The sequence below is a fragment of the Protopterus annectens genome, chromosome 5.part0 (assembly GCF_019279795.1).
Source record: "Protopterus annectens isolate FY-2018-M chromosome 5.part0, PAN1.0, whole genome shotgun sequence".
NCBI lineage: Eukaryota > Metazoa > Chordata > Ceratodontiformes > Protopteridae > Protopterus > Protopterus annectens.
In genome coordinates, this window is record NC_056735.1 from 1309742394 (window position 1) to 1309765671 (window position 23278).

The window sequence follows — 23278 nt, forward strand, 5'->3', positions numbered from 1 at the left end:
GATCTGGCTGTGTGTGTGTGTGTGTATATGTATGTTTGTTGGTATATCTCTGTCACTGTCTGTCTTTCTGTGGGATCATGTAGTCATGCCCTACAAATAATCAGCATAGTTCTGTAACCTGCTGTCTAGTTTATAACATGCAGTATAGATTTAGATGCCCAGTCTGAGCAGTGTTTTTCCTTGTGGTATAAGTGCCTGCTGTTGTCAGCAGAGTGGTCCCATGTGTGCAGGACTTCTATGGATGTTTTCCCTGTAAACTGAGATATGTGAAAGAGATGCACAGGGAGGTTCAGAACCCTGCAGCACCGACTTTGTATCACATAGCCAGACAAAGTAACTTTGTGTAATTGAACAGATTATACTTTATACATTCACAGAAGTTTCGGGAGGAGATGAGATCGTCCCATCTCTGCTTTGTAAGCATGTTCAGGCTCAGTGTAGGAAAAAAAAAACATCTGTTATTTACAAAAAAAGCTGATGATTATTTCTTGCAGCGATAACCACTACACTGCAGAAGCAGCTAGGGGCATGCTCACTTAATGTGTACTTGCTGATTATACTAAAACTAGATCCTCTTTCCTTATTAATATTACATAAAAGTAACAGCTGACATTGCAAAGGGAGCTGTTATCACCAGCCAATGTATAAATTTGATTGCGATTTGCTTTTGGATTTTAGATGACCTAGTTACTCCACATGAAGAATTTGCACTCAGTCATGCTTATTTGTGTGTGTTTGTGTGTCAATGAGTGTGCATATGTGTGTGTGTATACATGTTGTAAGAGGCATCACTACTTTCAGAAATCCCCACACTCTTGGTTTATAAAGCTATTACTTTTGGCAGTTTTAACATTCAACCCCAACAGTAAAGCCCTTCATGCTGTTTATAAACCTATGATCCAGTTCAGTTACCTGTGTTGCCTTGTTCAGGAGAAGGGAGATGTACAGTTCACTTTTATTTCTCTTATCATATGTATTTACCACACTGCTGTCTACAGCTGTCTGTAGCCGCATTTACTGTGAGACTAACACAGAGTACTTCTCACAGCACTGTGTTGTTGTCCCCTGTGGTGGCATCTACATCAGCTACTGACCTGCTGTATAAAATGTGCTTTAGTTTTATACAAGCTGAAATAATTTTTTTACAAGTTCAAATCTTAATATAAACAAAATAGTATTGTTCTGGTTATATTTTTTTAATATTTGTGAAGCAGGTAATTTTATTTTTATAGAAGAAAATTGCATTTTAGTTTTATAGAAGTTCAAATGTTAATATAGGTAAAATGCTATTGTTCTGGTTATATTTTCTGTTTAATATTTTGTCTGTTCTGCAATTTGTGTTTGAATATTGGTATCCCGGAATTCCATTGGAGTGGGTGGGGATACATAATTATGTATGCAAATTTTGTTAATGTCCAGATTTTTGGCAGATTGTACCTATTTTACATGGACTTTTTGTCCAGATTTTTGATGTTTGCAAGTTGAGAAGTATATTAAGCAGTATTGCTAAAACTGCAATGTCTTTGCTGTGACTTCATTTTGTCACAGCAGTCATTTGGTCAGTGCATGGTGTGTGGTATGCTAAGGATTTTGAACTTCACTGCCATATAACATTTTGAGATTTGACATACAGGAGTTTTAAGCAGTTTGATCAGATATGTTACGATATGGATACATTTAGTTTGACACAACCAGAGCAGTTACTAATGCCATACAATATTCTGTATAACATCTGGGTTTAATAACTTTAATAATACCTTTCTGATGAAGTTATCCATACTACATCTTGAGAGCCATCTAGAAGGGTGGTGCTTTAGACATTTTGGAGGATATTTATTTTTGTTTATAGCAGAACATTATCTTTGAAAAAAATGAAAGATTATGAATTTAAAATTTGAGTGGCATTCTTTCAGCTGTAGGTGTAATCATGGCACTTTTTCCTAATAATTATAATGTAGATGTGGATGAATGCGCTGCTGCTGTTTGTGCACAGACCTGTATCAATTCCCATGGAAGTTACTCATGCCTCTGTGATGGATCAGCTGGTCTCAAATTAGGAAGCAACATGCACTCTTGTGAGGTAAGGTTCTACTAATGTTAAGTTTAATTTGTATATTTTTGATACAATCTAAATTGTATAAGTAGTGCTTATACTTGACTCCCGGATGGCCCTGAGGTTTCTTTAGAATATAGATACTCTATTGTGTGTTAATCTGAATGAGATTCCTCTATCTCATTTAGTCAAATCCTAATTCCATCTGTTAGAAGATAGTGTTCTGCATAAGATCCTGAAGCTTTAGTAGTATGGATGTTTGCCCTTAGTAGTTAAAAGAGGCGTGATAGGAGTAGTGTAGTTAGAGATGTAGGGGTGCAAAAAAAAATGCTTTTTGTTTAATTTTTAAATTTGTTTATCAACATTTTGTTCATGCATTAGCAGTGTGTTGCAGCTGTGTTCAGAGAGTTGCTATGACCCTATTTGATTAACATTCAGTTTTTTTGAAGTAGGTTTTTAACAACAGTGGAATGTGCTAATCACATTATAGCAGTACTTTGGAAAGCTTTGTAATATACAGTTGTAATGTGATGAATCTTCCTTTATGGGCTGTTGCCCTGAGGTTCACGTAGTCAGCATTTAGCAAAGCTCTAGTTGATCACACACCTCTGTGAGGTGTGCTCATCCATTTGGTTGTCCTGCATGATGTTATACTTCAGCTGCATAAACACGATCATTCCCTAAGCCTGCAAGTTCTTTTTTGTAGCGTGCACATATCAGATCTTTATCTTTACTACTGTATATGAAATTCCTAGTTTTGTTTTAACTTCAGTGTCTCTGTGGTCCTCTTGTAACTAGCCAAGACCCACACTAGCTTTACCTGCAGTATCTTAAGAAAACGCACAATGTGAAAAGTTGTTTGAAATGACAGAGACATAACCCTGCCACTTAGCATTGCATATTGAAGAACTTTAGATTTACCTTACAGGCAGAAAAGGAAGCCATTGATAACTCATCAGGTGTGGACCAGGGAGAGCATAGGTCAAGGAGAAGTAAGGTCCTCCGGTGGACAAGCCTAGTATTAAACTATCTGATCACATCAGGTGCTGAGCTTTTTCCTCTAAGCTAGTGAGGGCTCATGCCTGCACAAGTCCTCTGCATGTTGTTGTGTCTTTCAGCTTTTCCCGGTTAGGGGTCGCAACAGCGGAACTCTAGTCCGCTAATGATTGGTAGTAGATTTGTACATGCCAAATTGCCAGACATGACGCACAACCTTCAACGAAGGTACGCCCATTCACGCATGTCTCCACACAGAAGATGCTTTAGCTGAGAATCGAACAGGACAACATCTTACTGTGAGGCCACAACGCTACCACAGCACCACAGTCCTCTGCATCTGTGAAGGTAATGAGATAGGTGGAAGTATGCTGCAAGGTTAGGGGGTGCACACCCTGATGCTTTCCATTCCCAACCCCTAGAACCACCAAACAGCTAAACCTTTTCCTAACAAAACTGAGTTCAAATTCATTTACTTTTATATAACCAAAGAGATGTTAAATTAATACACAAGTAAATTAACTAAGACATCATGCAAGATTTCAGTAAAACTAGGGGGGATAAAACTACAGATCTTTACTCAGGATAGTTAATTCTTTTGGTGCCTCAGCAGAAGCATTCCATGGCGGGTGAAACTCAACACTAACAACAGTTAATGTAAGGAAAATAATGTCATCATCAATTAACATTTAAAAAAAGAAAAATAACCTTTCCATTGGCATGCATAATTTAATCCAAATGGAATTAATTTATTACATTAAAATAATGTAGCAGTACCTCCTTATCTAACATTCTATTGATTTTTTTACTAAAATCAAAGCTTTAAAATCACTTAACTTTCTAGCATGGAATTCAGTAAAAATTTGTTACTCCTGTTTTTGATTGTTTTATTTATTGCTTGATTTCAGTCATGAAGGAGTTTTAGAACCCACTGTGTTCAGTTTTCTTAAAGATGTCCATTGTAGATTGTCCATTGTTATGAGGATGTTACGTGCACAAGACTCTCAATGACTCTCCCTTTTTGTGCTATAGTAATAGGGGGTCTAAGACTGAAACTGTTGCTGCTATAGGTGAACGTTTCATGAAGCTGTCACTGCTTTCAGTTCCGCAATTGTTTAATGATTCATAGATTTTGTAAATAAGTTAATGAATGCAGAGGTGTAGGAAGACATTCAGTCATATCTGATGTGGTATCTTTTTATAGCGATATCCAGCAATGAAGCCATTGAAATGCTCAGGGCTTAGTGGTTTAGATAACTCTGGTAAATGCAATGCTTTATTAGATTTGATGTTAAGTAATGGTTTCTGTTTTTTGGGAGGGGAGGCAAGGACATGAACAGCAAACTGCTGGTGTGGCAATGGGTGCATTACTGGCACCCACTTTTGCAAATATTTTCATGACTGCTTGGGAACAAGTTTTTTGTTCACCTTTTGTGGAACAGTGTTTGTGTTTTCCACCTTTTGTCAACAATGTTTTTCTTTTATGGAATTCTAGAGATGTTTGGTTACCAGATGTTTTTTAAATAGTTGAACACCAGATCAAAAAGCAAAATAATTACTTAGACAGTGCTGTTGTATAAACAGAGAGGAAGGAAACTGTTGACCAAAATCTACAGAAAAGAAGTTGGAAGGAAATAAATATTTTGATTTTATTAGCATGCATCCTTAGAAATTAAAAGGAGGATAGTGAAAAGTCACTTTATTAGAGTATCTAGACTGACATATGCAGATGTTGTATTAAAAAGTAGATGACAGTAGTCTGCTTCTTGAGACACTGTCATGATCTAGACAATTTGGTCAGTGAGGCAGTCTCTGCGTGACAGACTAGTCAGGGTGTGCATGCACAAGTCACCAGAGCTGGGTGGGTAAGTAACATAAAACCAGATAATGTTGCTGTTAGCTTTGTGTTGATATCTTTTACTTATGCCACTGATACTTTGCATTTCAAGAATAGTCCAAAAACATTGTAGCATTCAGTGGGAAACAAAGTTTGTAGGTGGAGTTAGGGGCCATTGATAGAAAGACCATCGATAAACGTAATGAGATCTTTTCTTGATGAGTATGTAAGCAGATCAGGCATATGGCAAACAATCCCTAAATATAGTTTTTCTAGTTCTGCTATTGATGCTGTTTACTGGTCAGTTTGTGATGGTTATTCTTGAAATTCGTCTGCTTGGCCATACTCCATTGAATGTGGTTTTGGCCATCTGCACTGTTCTGGATATTAGTTTCCACACTTTTTCTGTGTCTGTGGGCTTGCTTTTCAATTTGTTTTTCTAGAGGTCAGTATTTGGGCAATGCTGGTACTTGTATTCACTGATGTATGACATATTTTAACAATTGTAATTACTTACTATTGCCTGGGAGGATATTTGTAGGGTTTTAACCATTCCCGGCATATTATGAAATGTCTTAATGTTTTAGTGTCAAGTTTATTATTTCCTTAAATACTTTGAAACATTTGTGATTAGTGTTTGTGATATTGAATGGTTCCTGCAAGGGAATGGCACTATTTTTGAAATATTACATTTTACTTTTGATTAATTGATGAGAAACCTCACTATCAGTTTTCCATCAAATTATTTATAGACCCATGTGACAAATTAGAGAGGTTTGCTGAGATTTTATGCCTCTGCCATTCGAGTCTTTGGTGTTGTCACTGCTTTAACATGCGTAGTGAACTGGCTGTTTCATCCCTTTGTTTCACATGTTTACTTGGTAGTTTTTAGTATTTTGTTCGTATATTTATAGATTTCAGTAGGTTGTTAGGTACATGTGGAATGTACATCACAGTAAATAAGTGTAATATATACAAATAAATGTCCTAGCCAAGCATCAGACCAAAAAGCATTTGGGTTGTGGGATAAAATACCCAGTGCCTAAGAGTCTAAAAGAGTAATCATTTGAAACATCAGGAACCCGCTAGAGCAAGTCCCACAACAAGGAGATGGTCCTGTCTGTGAGCCAACTGGTTATCCACCAGGTGATATAAGGGTTTATACCTACCCTCTTGAGTATGTCAACAATGGCTGTGTGGGGTATTATGTTATATTTTTTGGCCATGACAAGGTAGGCACTATGAACCATTTTGCCCTTATCCATTACTTTACTGACCTTCTCAAAGAAATCTACCAAGATGAATAGGAATGACCTACCCTTGACAAAACCAAACAGTGTCTGGAGGTTTCCTCTGTCATTATTTCCATGGCTTTGCATATGAGACTAGTAAGATGTCTAGTTGTGTAGTTCCCAAGGTCATTAGACAGCCCACCTTTGTGTAGAGGGGTGACTCTTGCCATTCTCCACTTGGGAGGCATGAAGACTGCTGGAGGCTATGGGGTAAATAGTGATTCCAGGGGTCCTGATAGGATCATGTTTTGTGGTATTTATTGGCAACATAGGATATTGCTGTGGCCCATTGATGCAGTGCACTTGGCCTCAGAGAAAGCACTGAGGGACCTGTTCCCTTGTGATAGTAGGAAGAGTTACATTTGATTGTACTTCCTGAGGGGAGATTGGTGTGAAGAGCAGGGTGTGAAGGTGGAGCTGAATTTGTTTTAGGTATGCTGTATTTTCTGGCTTTGTGTAGGAGACTCCAATAACAATGAGCTATACACACAATTGTGTATTGCCTTTGAGGTTGCAAAAATGACTTGTGGTTGTACTTGGCCTGGAAGCTTAGATTTACCCCAGATTTTGACTTGGTAGACTTCATTTGCTCTCCGAGTTGTTTGAGACTGTTTTTATACTGCTAGATGTTGCACATTCTTATTTGAACCCTGATTTTCTTTCTTCTGTTATACAGCCTATAGATGTTGTGCTTGTTTTTTTGAGTTAGTTCTGTACTACTTCCTGGGGTACAGCCGCATCTATATCTCTATTAACATGCTTTTATAGGGTTTTTTGAACAGCTCTTTGTAGGCACCAGTGTTCTCAGGGTTTATGGGGATTTGAAATTTTGCCAGGCTATCACCTAATAGTAGGAAGTTAACCTTAAAGCAGTCCCTGAACATTTCAGTGTTGGCTGTTATTCCATGCTCTACTTTTACTTCAAAGGAGACCATTTTTTGGTGTGACCTTATCAGAGGTGACATTACACTGGGGATTGGGGGGTGGGCAGTGCTGTCCTGTATTAGTGAGGCCCACATCCAGTATGTTTGCGCTCCTGGTCAGAATATTGACAATAAAGTGCAGAGCATTTTACAAATTCCACAAATCTCTGTGCGTCCATGTTTGATGTCATATATGATTCCCAGTTAATATTGTGGTGAATAAAGTTGCCCATGAATATGGTATTCGTTTGGATGGTGAGTGTCTCCAATAAGCTTAAATATGAGTTATGGGTTTCCTGTGTCATGGAGGGGACCTATAGCTCACAAGGAAGTGGTATGGGATTTTGCCTGTTGATTTAAATGTAGAGAAGCTCAAGTACATTGTCCTGTTTGAACAGACTTGATGTATATTTATTTTTTTTATGTAAATTAAGACACCTCCACCTTTAATTTCATGCTTGTGCAATAGCTGGTCTAAATGTGTGGAAGATATTGTAGCCTTGCATTGCAGAGGTGTTCTATGCAGCTTTAAACCATATGTCAGTGACTGCACTAATGTTAACATTCTCTTACGTTAAGAAGAGCTTACAGGGAGTGAAGTTTCTTGTTTAGACTCCTGATATTGAGCAGTAACACTTTCTGATTTTTTTTGGTTTTGACGTGCTATGTCAGAAGGATTGTCAGGCTGGTATTGCCTAAAAACTCACTATGGGGGAATTGACATTGTATCAGTATACCCATATCCACAAATCTAAAACAGAGATGGTGGAAAAGTTCATATCCATTGCAACAGGCCTTTTTTATTGAGTATACAGTTGCTGAGAAAATGTAGAGTAAAGTCAGGGTTATCTGGTTCATAACTGTGGGGGCAATGCTTGTCACTGTGTAAACTAGTTTACCTGTGCACAACTAGCTATTTGTGAAATTCCAAGGATACTTTTACTGGGAAAAGGTCAACTCAAAGTGCCAGTATAAACACTTTAGGGAAACTACTGTAGACCCTGATGATCTATGGATGAAGTATTTAGGGAGATAATCTGAAGTTGTCAGACAGTAGCTAATCAAGCAGTAATGAAAAAAAATGCCTTTGCCAAGAGTAATGAATAGTGGGGATTCACCTAATTGCCTGCTACTAGTGTTGGTCTCACCACAGCTTCACTCTGCTGGGACTCGGTGTCCTTTTGTTTCCTTCCTCACCAGAAGCAAAACAGTAGAAATAATCCCTAGATGATAAGCAGGGCACAGGCTCTTTAATGATTAGCAGTTTCATCACAGATGATGCAGGGTTCTGTAGTCTTTTCTTCGTAGATGCCTGGAATGCAACCAGACCATTCTGTAGTCTTCTTGTAGCTTTTTCATCATAGATGCTTAGAATAGCAACCAGACCAACCAGGAATGTCCCATATAGATACTCCCTTCCCATTTGGAGGCAGTCCAGAGTCAATGACCCTGTGTTCCTTCTCTCACCAGGAACAAAACCATAGAAGAAATTCCAAGCTGGCTCTTATGAATCAGTTATCAGGCTTTCTCGTGATAAACATTCTCCAGGAAATAATGCCCCTATGCTTCTTCTCTCACCAGGAGCTAAACATAAATACTAATCCCAGGATAACCACTTAGAAGTGGAATGAGGGTTCTCCAAAGATTGGTGATCTTAGACCAGATGTTACAAGTTTAAAGGCAAGATGAACAAAATGGGTTATTCTAAGAGTTGCAGTGTGTACTAGGCAGTAAGGAAGACATGTAAGAGGGCAAAGTCATGCTTTATCAGTCTAAGGGGAGAAGCACTGATTTTATAAGAGCAAGATGGATTGGATGGGGGCTGGGCATTCAGTAATCTGGTTCTGTGGAATACAGTGGGAGGACAAATAATGACTTCATAACATAATAGTTTTGTGCATACTGACAATAGCCAATGAAAGAGGAGAGGGAAGGAATTATGTGCTCAAATTAACATAAGGGGTGGGCAGCGAGAGACAGTGAGTTGAAAAACCCCCCGTAACTTAAATATACCAACTCTGAGATCGCACTACAGTGCAGAAGTGGAAATTTTCCCATTCTGCACTGTACGGAGATAGCGGTTCTCCATGGTCGGCTTTTCGAAAGTCGATCATATAGTCTCGGCCATATGGTTGGCTTTTCGAAAGTCGATCATATGGTCTCGGCCATATGAAAGTCGACTTTCTGAAAAGTCGACCATGTGAAGGGGACCCATTTTATATATATATATATATATATATATATATATATATATATATATATATATTCCCCCCATACATTCATTAATATCCTGAATGGAAAGCACTGAACTATGAATTTTTATAACTAAGAAATACTCTAAGTAGGCAGCTTAATTTTTTTGTGGGTTATAGTATTTCTGTTCAGCTCAGTTAACGGTGTATTACCTTTTCATCTTGGCTGTCAGTTTGCATGTTATACAGTCCAGCCTGCAAGAAATATATTTTTCCAACCCTTTTTACACTTTCTGAATGCGACTTACTTGATGGGTCATACTTTATAAGAATTATTGCTTTCATAAATTCTGTCATATTTTCCCCAGAAAATAAAAATCCCCTTAATGTTTGGCATTTCAACAGTTGGGCAAGCAACTTTTGGCCTTGGCATTGTCGTGCATTGCAGTGTAAGTTTTTGGTGTGAGCACATTGCGATCTTCTCCAGTCATTAGATTTAAATGCATTTGGCTGTTAAGATCCTCATACAATGACATTTAAAAAGTATAGGGTATTGTTAAAGAACATTTCTGTCGTAAAGCTGGTAACATGAACTGCTTGACCAAACTTTTTTTTTTCAAAGAGGTAGGGATTTAGAACCATACATTACATACAAATCTGATAATAATGCTGCCGTTGTTCTGCAGGTTAGCATGTCATAGTGTTTGCTTTGTTTGGTTGTGTTTCCAGGCTCTGCAAACTGGAACATAGGACTCTATTTTTGAAGGACAAGAGTTTGTTCCCATCATAAAACCATGCATTTCAAGTTGTTGTAGGATAATGTCCAGTGTATTTTTTGTTTACTCTTTTGTCATTGACTTGGATAGAATTTCAAGACGTAATCAAGGTTTACAGATACTCCCTTTCTTGAATCAGGTGAATGTTATCGCTGGGATGCACTTGATCTCCATTATGTACTGGAGTACTTCATTGCAGAGTATAAAGTGGCTGGGATAAAGATCAGGACTCATAAATCCTCATATAATAATCACCATTGCAGTCCTTTAATTTGGAATATTCAGCCTGCAGGTAGCCCATGGTCAGCCACACTTTCAAACCTCTATCCATCCTCCCCTAGAGCTTTGGATGATGCCTCCCTCTAAGGGCATCGTGACATAGGTGGTATGAAGGATACATCAGCTATTGCCATCTTCAGATATTTCTTGCCATTCATAGCCATATTTATCTCAAAAACAATCAGTTCATCTCAGCCTACTTCCAGCAGCACAGATAAGTACCCTATGGGGGATTTATTTCATCTTATCTGTATTGTAGTATTACTTTTTCCTTCGTGTCTGTTACTGACTACTTCAGAGGAATTGGTAGCTAAGATTGATTGTGTAGTGCATGGTAAGCATATATTAATTAGATTTTCTAAGTTTCTTTTGCCTCAGCCCAGAGCACAATGTGGAGGAAGAAATGTCTGGAAACAGAGGATGTATCTGATTACTGTGATTGCCCAGGGTCCAGTGGCCCTGTGCTCAAAGATGGCTTCAGCCCCCCACCTGCATGCCCTGTTTTATTTGAGGCCTGTTTAATGATCACTGTGCAAGCTGTCATGCCATCGTTTTTTTATTTGCACATCCTCCCAGACCATCACTTCCAATGTGATTCCTGAGGCCGTTTGGCATTAGACAAACACATTGTATTATGAGAAGGGAAAGTGGAATCCCTACTCTTCTTGTTTCACAAAACTCTAAAAAAACAGAAGGTGCCTGCTAGCTTGCCATAGGCTGGGCAGCATCTCCTCCCACTCTACTTCTTGGGCATCCATAAAATCCTTAGTCGAGCTGGTCAAATACCTTTTACTCTCTAAGGATAATAAAGTCTGACTCAGATATTTTTGGGGTGTCTGGGGCTCCCTTCTAGAAAGAGAAATGGTGTCCTCTAGAAGAAAAATCAGATACACGTGACTTGGAGGCTGATGAGCTGGCATGTGTGGGCTAGCCCCCTCAGCAAAATCTGATTCTGATACTGAAGGCAGCTTATCCTCTGCTTCCTCTCCAGAGGACTTTTCTATTGAAAATATCCTTCATAGAATGAAAGAGGTATTGCAATGGGAAGCCAAAGAATATTCTGTAGCCCAAGAAGGTAAAGGGCTTTATGGGCTTGCCTGAGCCAAAACCAGTGCTTATAGTGCTGGATGACCTGGAATATGTGTTTAAAAAATGCATATCAGGAGCTTGACTCCCTTCCTCTGCTGTTAAGCCTGATTGGTTATACAGGGTTAAGTATTCCCATAAGTCCCTTTAATAGTCAGATGTGGTGTCTCTGGTACCAGTAAGTGAAGTATCTCAGTTCAACCAGGACTCTCATTCCCAATAGTAATGAGACCAGACTTCCCAAAAGATTTGAGGTGAGGGGAAGAGTTTATATCTCTGCTACCTTGGTCTTCAGAACTCGCTGTGAACAGCCCCTGTTTGAAAAGTTGAGGGCTATGGCATAGAGGGTTGAAGACAATGATCTGAAACAGGGATGGTGGACCTATGTGACCTTTCAGCTGGCCACGCACTTTAAGAAATGTGGCCATGATGCTGTGGATACATCATGCAGGGCAGCAGCTTCTGAGTCTGTAACAAAGGAGTACATGTGTGGCTGAGAACTGTGCCCCTGCCAGAATGATTAAACAAGAAATCCTCGGGGAACCTTTGAATAAGACCTTCTGTTTGGATCTCCTGCTCAGGAAATCTGTAAGAAACCAGAGTTGAACAGTAGAACTGCGCAATCTGTAGGGCAAATTTTTCAGACCTAAGCTCCAATGTATAGCAGAAACTTCCTTGCAAAGACTTAGCCCTCTAATGATAAACAGGACTGTGCTAGACTTGGCAATTAGATGAAGGAAAATTTAGGAAAGAAATTGCAAGCTAGACCCAGTATGTGTCCAAGGACCCTCAGAGCTGAGATATCCAGAGGAATCTGACATGACTCAGTCACACTGCACCTCTCGCTATCCCCATCCCACCCTAACCCAGTAATGATCCTAACTTGCTTCCTCCCTTAGAAGTAGTTGTGGATGCAAAATGTCACCAAAAAGGGTACATATTATATTTTCTAGAAATACCAAAGTTAAAGGGCATTCCACTGATCCCAAAAGACCAACTGGCCTTCATACCAGAAGTTGATTTGCTCATGGACAGCAGAAAGTTTTCCCTTGTGTGAGAAAGGACGTTTTTATTTGGGACTGTAAAGGGTCCAAGGTAATCCTATTTTAGTCCTCTCTTACCTCAACAAGTTCGGCAAGGTCCCAAAATTCAAAATGCTCACCCTTTAAAGTGTGTTACCAGTACTCCCATCAGATAAACGTAGGCATCCATCAGGTCTAAGATCACCATATCCTCATATCCCCATTGCCACAAAGCACAGAAAATACCTGAGGTATGCAGTAAGGCAGAACCGTTTCCAGTATGCACCTTAACCTTTGGCTTGTCTGTTGTTCAGAAAATGTCTGGCTCCAACGTTCACATTTTTGTAGGTCAAAGTGCACACAGATTTTTCATTACCTAGATGACTGTCCGAGTTCTAACAGGGCATTATTCAGGCTTTGGAATTCATCCTGACTTGTTTCTAAAACCTTGGGCTCACAGTCAGCTAGGAAAAATTGTTTGATTCCATCCTAAGACTAGTTTTCTTGGGGTCATGCTGGGACTCCTGTCTGAGCAAGGCCTACCTTCCCCATGACAATGACACATTTGACAAAGTACTTTCAAAGTATTCTACTGCAGACGGATCACTGCTAGGGAGCTTCTCATACTCCTGGGCTTCGTGGCATCTTGTATTGCAATAGTTCCCCTAGCACAACTGCATATAAAAATACCTCTCTTTCCCTGTATCTAGGAGTAGATCTCATGGTGAGTTCAGCAGTGTACCAGAATCAGGGAATGCCTTTCATGGGACCTCCAGTTACAATGCTCTAACTACATATTTCTTGGACTTAGTCTCTGGAGCTCATTTGGGAGCTCTTCAGGTACAAGGTAGTCTGAAGACATTGTCAGGAAAAGCATATAAATAGCAGAGAGATGATGGGTTTCACCCTTGTTCTCAAAGCCTTCACTACTGCCCTACAACTGGGGGTTCTGTAGGCTAGGACAGACACTACAACTGTGACGTCATAGATAAAGAAGTAAGGAGGAATTTATTCTTACGTGCTATGCAGGCTGAACCTACCATACATTAAGGGCTGATAGGAGACTGCTGTAGCACTTCCATATTTGTCAGTGGCCCACATCACATGTAGACAGATTCCCAAAGACCCACAAAATGAGCACCCCTCAAACTGGAGTAGCTATATGCGTATGCCCAGAGATTTTATTTTTAATAAATAAAAAAAATCCATGGAACAGATACTTAACAAACCAAACAGAAGACATAATATTCTTGACCTGGTCAAAACTAATGTTTGGCCACTATACATACCAATCCTTTAGTTTTGCCATCCTTGGTTAATTCTAACCATAAACTTGTGACCTTCTCTTACAACCTCTAAAACCTCTGCAGAGTAAATTTGAATGGTGATTCATCACTGTAACAAAGCAGAAATTCCTTGACGCTCCAAGAGCAGAATACGTTTTTTCTTAGATTTATTTCATTGCACTGTACTTCTTAATGTTTATAGTTGTACTGTACAGCTAATCTACTGCATTTTGCACTGTTATAAAGCTTTTTTACTGTTTCTCTGCATTTGTGTATTGTTTTATACTGTTTTAATTGTGTTTTCATTGCTAGATAGTGTTATATTACTGTAATTGCATTTTTATTGAATTACTTAGCTGTAAACTGCTTTTACATACTGAAAGTTGTATTTTCTGTTTGTGAGTGGTCTATCTGTGCATTTTTTATGTTCTAGTCTGGCAGCATAGTTTGGATAGGGGCTTGCTGTTATCCAGGCCTGGTTGTTTTGCTTGTTGAGTCTACTGTGTTTCTGGCAGCCATTTTCTGCTGGCAGTGTCTTGTCTTCGCTGTTAATGAGAGAGTAACAGGGTTGCCTGACCTTCTCTAGCATGAGTGATTGGTTGAAAGAGCAGGGGCTAGTGGGATTGGGTATTAATTTGAGCTTCTAGATTCTTCCATCTTTTCTGGTATTTAAACCTTGTGTCTGCAGGGGGCTGTGTTTGTTTTTACCAGGCTGAATCATGGTGATTCATCACTGTGACAAAGCAGAAATTTGCAGGGTGTTGTGCTTGTTTACTCATCACGCACTGCCGTTGTGCTATTTTAACACATAGCGAGGTATCTCAGTTGCATTTTTTTCCCTTACCAGCACTCCAGTGTAACTGACTCCTTCCCTTGCAGCTACTGTGATTATCCAGCCCTACTTATACCTATAGGTACTCTATTCTGATAATACCCACTCTACCATCCTTTACCTCTATTCCAGAGATTCTGACAACCATAGACAATTTCTTGTGGTTTCTATTGCTAGTCTTGTTGATATGGGCATCTTGAGACTGTGTAGCCACGGCCTCGTGAACATTGACAACCCTCTTCTTCTACCACCTAGGAGCACAATATGTGAGAGATGCAATTACATTAAGAACCTAGAATCCTTGCTGTCTCAATCACAAGCCAGTACATCTGGCCACTGAGAAGGTTGTCTGCACAAACACCTCAAACACCACCCAAACCTGGTACAGTACATTCCTACATATGTGGAGGTTCTCAACAAACACGTACCTAAATAAAAGAGACCTCCGAGGCGAAAGCACACACACAGACACACATCACAACCCACTGCACCAAGCACCACACATAGTACACATGCCTGTCTCACACAGCCTCTAAGGCCCAGCCACAAACCCAACATACTAGTCATAGGAGACTCTATAGTGAGACATGCAGATGTGCCCCTCACCAGGCTAGACAAGTGGAATGTCATGGCAAGTTGTTTGTCAGGTGCTAGAATCCGCCATATCACTTATGCACTCCAGTCTGTCAACAACAGGTTCTGTTATGACTCTGTCATAGTCCATGTTGGTGTGAATAACTTGAGATGTACCTCTCTGGACTATATAAAGAAAGAATTATTGAGCTCACTGAATGTGTCCCAGGCAGGTATGTCCCTAGCCTTAAGCAGGATCCTACCGTGACCCAGAATGATGCCTCAGTACAAACAGAAATTTATTAACTTTAACAATTGGCTTAGTTTCTGGTGTCATTCCAAGGGGATCCAGTACCTGACACCCTGGGAGGACATGATTGACAGACCACAATGCTTTGCCAGAGATGGCCTTCACCTGTCTCCTCTGGGCTTCAGACTTCTGGCAAAGGCTCTCGCCTCCCCCATAGTGCCTTTTTTAGGAAAAGTCATGAGGAAAAAATTACCGATGTGAAAAATTCTTCTAAATGAAATGTAAAGGTCATGCTGCTAAACGCTAGGTGTCTTAACATGAAACTGCACTCATTGCAAGCATTCCTCACCCTCGAAGATGCTGACATTTGTGCAGTCACTGAAATCTGGTTCAAAGCTGTTGAGAGCACCCCAGCCTTATCAGGTTACTTGTTCTACCATACTTTCAGACCCCAAACAGAGGGCTACAAAGCCAAAGGAGGTAGACTTTCAATATTTATCTTAGACATACATACTTTCAGGCTGGTCAAACAGTATGATGCACAGGAGACACTCCAGGTGCAGTTAACTGTTGACAAATCACTTATTCAAATCATAGCTAGCTACAGATCCCCAACCATGACTCAGGAGGCCCACTCCACTTTTCAAGACTTACTTGAATCCCTCAAGATTCAACCCTCTCCCCTAATCCTGGACAACTTTAACTACCCAACCATAGAGTGGAAGACCTGTTCTAGCTCAAACATGAATGCCCAGAGATTCCTCGACTTTGTCAATGCATTGGATCAGCTGGTCGACACCCCCACAAGAGGTAAAAATATCCTGGACCTGGTACTAACCAACATGAGTCGCCACTGTAGCACCCCTACAGTGTCGTCCTCCTTGGTAAGATCTGACCAAAAAGCAATCACTTTCGAAATCACCACCCCCCCCCTCCCACTTGCCAGGGTCAAACAAAAGTATAAGCAGCTTCACAGCCACCATCCCTTCAGTTGGAACAAGCACTAATGTCCAAGTATATGAGCACCTATATAGCTGCATGGACTCAGCAATATCTGACAGAACCAAATTATCTTCGTTAAGGAAGAGTAAACCTGTCTGGTGGACAGCAACAATAAACAGACTCTATATTAAAAGGAAGAAATTGCTGTCCAGGACCAACAAGGAGCAGGTGAAAAGTTGGAAACAATCTCTCCTTTATCTGAACAAGCAAATAAAGTCATTGGTGAAATTCTCTAAGGCTAATTTCGAGTCCAAATTGACCACATCCAGTAAGGACAATCAATCACAAGGCCTTCTTCACATATGTCTGCAAGCTCAAAGGTAACTCCCAAATCTGCTCTGAATTGATGGTCAAGACTACCACATACACAAATGCCATAGATATAGCCAACCTGCTGTCAGACTGGTTCAGTGAAAACTTCATCCCCCTGCCCCCTCCCTTCATCACCAGGGAGCAGGTTATTAATGCCCTGTCAAAGGCAAAAAATACAGCCTCCATGGGACCCAACAACATCCCTGGCTGTGTCGTACATGAACTCAGGCAAGAGCTCTCAGCACCACTAGGCACTCTGTTCAACCAAAACCTGTGGACCAGCTATCTCCCAGCAGAAAAGAGGACAGCCTCTGTCATCCATCTGCACCAAAATGGAGCATCCACCGACCCAGGCAATTATAGGCCCATCAGCCTAACTAGCCTTATCTGCAAGGCCATGGAACTCATTATAATGGACCTCCAAACACTTGACCCCACACAGTTTGGTTTTGTCGAAGGGAGATCATGCCTGTTAAACTTGGTCGCCTTCTTCGAAACAGTCACCCAAGTCATGGATGAGGGCAAGACAGTGCACACCGCCTATCTTGACCTAGCCAAAGCCTTTGACAGTATTCCTCACTGGGGCATAATAGATAAACTCTCCCAACTACGCATCAACCCATATGTTACCAGATGGGCAGCTAACTGTCTCACTGATAGAACTGACTCAGTCAAAATAGGGGAAGCCACCTGTAGTAGTAGACCCGTAACAAGCGGCATACCCCAAGGATCAGTCTTGGAGCCACTACTGTTTGGGATATTCCTTTTCGAGGTGCAAGCCAAAACCAGTGGTCTGTGGTTGACCCAGTTTGCAGATGACTACAAGTTGGGCATTGTCATAAATTAACAAGCGATTCCTGGTAAATCCAGTAACGTTTATTGCTCACACTTGATTAAAAACAGAAATTCAAAAACACTTCGTCAATGCTGTGTACTTAGCGCTTTCACCCACAATGAATCTGGGTTTTTTCAGAGTACAATTGTAAGCTCTCAGATGTTACATTTTATAGCATGCTTAATTGATTAATTGATTAAACACAACGCCTTTTAAACCAACAAAAAGCGATTTTTGGTACCTTGAAGTTTTATGCTATTCACTTTATAAATAATACTAATAATTATGATAGTACTGAAAGTCATAGTGATAATAATGATATAAATAAAATACTTCTCTATTTCCTCCTAGTGGATGTACTGCAATATAATTCATTAAGTATTTAATTTCAAACAAAAAACATTAAAAATTAAGAAGTGTTTTTGAATTTCTGTTTTTAATCAAGTGTGAGCAATAAACGTTACTGGATTTACCAGGAATCGCTTGTTGGTTTTACCGGTCATCTCTTTGGGATTCCTTTATTTTCGATTGCCATAAATTAACCCTAGTGATGTGAACATCCTCCAAGAGGCCCTTAACCAAACTAATGACTGGTGCCAGAAGCATGGCCTCAAACTGAATGCCAAGAAATGCATCATTACCCCTTTGGAGAAAATGGTGTCCCCACTAATTATTAAACACGCAATCAGTGGTGAAGGACGAGGGCACCCAGGTTGATAGCAACCTGACTTTTGACCACCATGTTGGCTCCATTGTACAGAAGGCTTTCTACATGGCCCACCTCATAAGTAAGGGTATTTCATCCAGGAACAAGGAGGTCATAAAACCTATGTACCCCTCCCTTATCTGACCCATTATTGAGTACAGTGCCCTCTTCGGCATGTACCTTGCTGAGCACATGCAGCAGTTGGAGAGACCACAGACATTCCTGACCAGGAAAATCCAGGGTCTCAAACACCTATCCTATGCAGATAGGCTAAAAGCCCTGTCCTTCTATTCAGTTTCATACAGACTGCTCAGAGGTGACCTGTGTCTGTCATACAAGGCCGTCTCAGACTCGGCCTTGATGGAGTTGCTGCATATCCAAAAGTCAAACTCCATATGCACAACCCACATGCAAGGTCTCAACCTGGTCTGTGACCTTAATAGAACTTGTTGATGGGATAGATGTTGTCCCAACAACTCTCCCATCTGTGGAATAGACTTCTCCATGTCAAGTATCTCACTAGCCCTATTTAAGAGGAATCTGGACGACTGGATGAGAAACAGAAAATATACCCCTGGGATCCCACCTGCGTTCCTGCTGGGCAGGGAAAACAGGTGCTGACTTTGTAGGAACATGGTTGAAATTCTTGGCTAGGCTTATAAGGTCCTCCGGACCAATATCCTAGTATTGTCCTCTGACCCTATGAACCTACAAATTCAAAGATATTTCAGTGGACTGACCTCCTCAAACTCTAGAATGAGCTACCCAAATTCGAATATCACCAGACTTGGCCCTTTATCGGCAAAGCTGCTCTTTAAACAAAGAACAAAAACTTCTTAAATAATAAAACGGATCTAAAATTACTTGTATTAAAGATCACGTCAAGATTATTAGTAAGGCCTTAAAATCTAATGTTAGGGCTAGTAAGGCATATCATCATCTTAAATAAGCCTCTGAAGCCAAAGATCATTATGAGTCCTCCTTTAGTTACGTTAGAAAGCTATCCAAAATGGCATAACCCATGCAAATCTAGCAGACAAATTTTGCCCCTGAAATAGTTAAATTTTACAAATTCATACTACCTCCTAATATCACAAATGAACATGTACTGAAGGTGCTTTGCAAGACCAAAAATTCTACTTCTGTGGAGTCTGATAATTTACCCATGTGCCTGATCGATAGTACTAAACATGTCCTTGTGGAATCCTTCTTTAAGTTGCGCAACAAGAGCTTAGTTACTGAATTTGTCCCCATAGTTTGAGAAACTGTACTGGTAATACCTGTACACAAGGGTGGCTGTACCACAGATCCAGAAAACTATAGACCCATTTAGCCTACCAGTCCAGTTTGGAAAGCCATGGAATGCAGCATATCTTACCTCATAATCTATGATAGCTAAAACCATATTGGGCAAGACCCACATCAGTGACATCCTGCCTACTCTACTTACTTAATTTCTTCAAGAAGGTTATAGAACAGTAGCCATTTTGTTTACGCAGCTTATTTGGAGCTAGCCAAAGTATTTGGCAATGTATATGCTGGCATCATTGATAAGCTAAGTGCTTTAATAGTGGATCCATTTGTGGTGAGGTGGATAGCTGGCATCATTAATAAGCTAAGTGCTTTAATAGTAGATCCATTTCTGATGAGGTGGATAGCCAACTGCCTGGAAAGTAGAACCCACATAGTTAAGCTGGCAGGTGCCTCCTTGGAAAGTATGAATGTAACTAGTGGTGTGCCTCAGGCCTCAGTACTGGGATAGTTTGACATCTGTTTCTCTGAATTCCAGATTGCAAATCAGGATGTTTGATTAAGTTTACAGATAACAAGAAACTGGGTATTATTGTCATATCTCCCTCTAATACTCCATTATGGCAGGATCTAGTCCATGTATATAAATGGTATGGAAGCAAGTCTAAAGTTAAATGGGGGAAAATGTAGTATTGTCACATTTGGTTAGCATCTCACTCCATTTCTTCCCCTCCGTCCCTCCCTCAATATACAATGTAGCTAGTACCCCACTCCAAAATGATGATGTAGTTTGGGATCTTGGAACATGTGTCTATAATTCCCTCTGCTTTTACCACTGTGCAGCAACAGAAGTCAGGAAGTCCTTTTATTTAGTCCAATTAATACCTAAAGACATATCATCTGGGTCAAAGGAAGTGATGATTCTTCTGTACACAACCATAATTAGATCAGTTATCGAGTACAATGACCCCTTCAGTATGAACCTTCCTAGACATAGTAAGCAGTTTGGAAAGTCCCAGTATTCCTAACCAGTAAGATTTTTAGCCTAAAATCTGTAAGCTTGCCAGTAATGGCTTGAAGTGGGATCCCTTTGCTCTGTTTCTTATAGGCTGCTGTGGGGTGATCTAAACTTTAGAATTACTGTATCATTGCAGGTCATATAGTTCCACTAGTGCAGTAACTAGGTACTTAAAATGTTCACCAGCACATAAATAAAACACTAGAAAGAGGAATTTATTATCCCTTACCTAATCCACCTGTGGACCAGGCATCCGTTGCAAGTTACATATAGCGAAACCATTGGATCCTTCACGTTAAGCCTGGATGATTGGATGTGTACCTATAAATTTACTCCGGAACTGACCTGCTTTTCCCTTCTTGAGTAGTGGGTAGAGCATGAGGGTGGATATTGGCAAGATATAAATGGTCAGGTGATTCATTTGCCCTGTATTTCTTGCAGCTGTATGAGTACTGACTTCAACCTGTATCCCCTCACAGCAGAATGTATTCGCAGACAGACTGAGCCAGTCTCAAACAAACCCCTGTGAAAGGGTGCTGAAACCAATGTCTTTCCTAATCTAACCTGGATGTGCAGTCCAATGGAACAAGTATCTGAGAAAGTTCTGTGACAGGACAGCAATTCCAGAAACATGGAAAATTTTAATTTTTTTTCAAAGTTTTCTTCATGAACTTGGCAGATCTGTTCCCATTCTCTTGTTTCCCAGGGTACTGATCGAAATCGAGGATGGAAGACCAAAAGTTATCTAGTTTCACCCTTTTGGCCAATGCAACATGAGCATGCAAAGTGTTTCCTCAGCTTGTGAAATTACTAATTTAGAACAGCGATTCTCTCCTTTAGCTATACCTGGCCTTAAGGCTGACTGCTTCGCTAATCTTACCTTGATTCAAGGTAAGCACAAATATTCTAAGGATGTATTAAATATGATGACGGAGGCTAGTAAAACCTTGTACAAGAAAATCGTACATAGCTAAATGAAAAAGATTCTCCTTTTGGTGCTTTGTCTGCCAGTTAGCACAGAAGGTTAATTCTATGAGCTGTTAAAAAGATGCTCCCAGTACTCCAGGTTTCAGTTCTCTCAGTCTCCGTTTGCCTACTGCATATCTGTGAGAATATTGCATAACCATACATTGCTCATAGTCTGGGTCTGGAAGATGTCTCTGTGGATCAGAGCTCTACCTTTGGCTAACAGATACAAAAAGAAAAGAAAAAAACATCCAGGGACCCTGACCCAGAGAGAGCTAAAGTGGGTAAGGTCCTGGAGTATCTTTCAAACATTTTCAAATCAAATTTAGCTTATGCCTAAAGTACATGTTTTGCTATTTCAGCATATCTATCTATCATGGAAACCTCTCTTTGTACTCCACACCATCAGAGAGTTCCTCGGGTGTCATTCACCTTAGACCACTTGAAAGAAAATTGCTTCACCATGTGATCTCGACTGTGTGCTTGAAAAGTTTTCCTTAGCAACTTTTGAGCCACCTGCTTCATCCTTCCTTAAATATATGCTTCAGAAGATGCTGCTTTTGGTGACTATTATGTCAGTCAGAAGATTTTTCTGAACTTCAAGTTTCTGAACTTCAAGCCCTGATCTTAAGTGAACCTTCCCTGACTTTTCAGTAGGACAGAGTATTCCTGCATATCAGCTTTGTTTTTATTCCTAACATGGTATTCAACATTACTTTAAATCAGGCTATTCACATATCATTTTCCTCCCAAGCCACAAAATTTGGTAGAAAGGACCCTGCATTCCCTTGATGTGCATAGACTGCTGTGAAGCTGAATACATAGAACAAAGGAATTCAGTAGGTCTAATCGGTTATTTGTCTCTCATGAAAAGGAAGGCAGACCTGTTAACAAGCTGACTTTAGCCAAGTGGTTATCCTATTGCATTTCCTTTTGGTTCTAACACCATGGCAAACCTATCCCAGGCCAAATTAGGGACCACAGTCTGTTAGAGTTACTGCTGCCAACATATCCTTCTAAAGGGATTTATTAAACCAGTTGTTGAGCTTGATCATCTGTCTGCATCTTTTCTAAAGTCTGCCACTTAGTATCAGCCTCTAGGGACAGGGTTTCTGTCAGTCTTAAAGGTCTTATTTTCAAGTGACTGCTTTCCTGCTTCCAAGAACTCTGTACTTTGGAAATCTTCCCAAATGTGTACTACCACTACTTTCAGCTTTTGGGAGTTACAACAGATTTCCTTCCCATTTTGGATATCAGCCCCTTCTAGTACACCCATTTCTGGATAGTAACTCTCTAGAGAATCATGCCCTTGCTACTGTATGGCACTTGGATGGTTTCAGTTTACATGTTAGTGTGCCTTCTGTTGCATCAGTATTATGGGTCCATGTAAGAGGCAGTTGTAGTTTGCTGGGACTTTGCTCAACTTTCAGTACAAAGTGATGCCATTTCTGCTCACTTTGCACCCAGGGTTTTTACTAGGGCACTCTCTGTTGTGGCGGCGAGCTTGCAAGAGAAGGATGTCTTTATCTGCCTTTATCTGGAAGACTGGGTGTTAGCAGCTCTGATGTACTCATTTGTGGAATTCTCCTAGCCTAGACTCTCCAGTGGTTACAGAGGAAAAAGAGATGTAATGACTCTGAACACTTTCCAGAAGAATTTCTTCACTGGGGCAATGATAGGCGCACTTCAATTTCATTCATTTTTTTCTCACTCAAAAAGACCCAACAGGGCATTTTCTTAGCAGTCTGTAAAAGGCCTCAGTATAAGTGTCTAGGTAGAGGCCCATCAAAA

General features: G+C 40.2%; 1 protein-coding gene across 4 annotated transcripts in view; it reads left to right on the plus strand.

The window, feature by feature from the left end:
- The window catches only part of GAS6 (growth arrest specific 6), a 989702-nt gene that overhangs the window by 751082 nt on the left and 215342 nt on the right, over positions 1-23278 (plus strand). For all 4 annotated transcript variants that reach the window (XM_044071118.1, XM_044071116.1, XM_044071119.1 and 1 more), the window contains one exon: positions 1959-2080. In XM_044071118.1, the coding sequence (XP_043927053.1) occupies positions 1959-2080 (122 nt within the window). The remainder of the gene's footprint in view (positions 1-1958; positions 2081-23278) is intronic.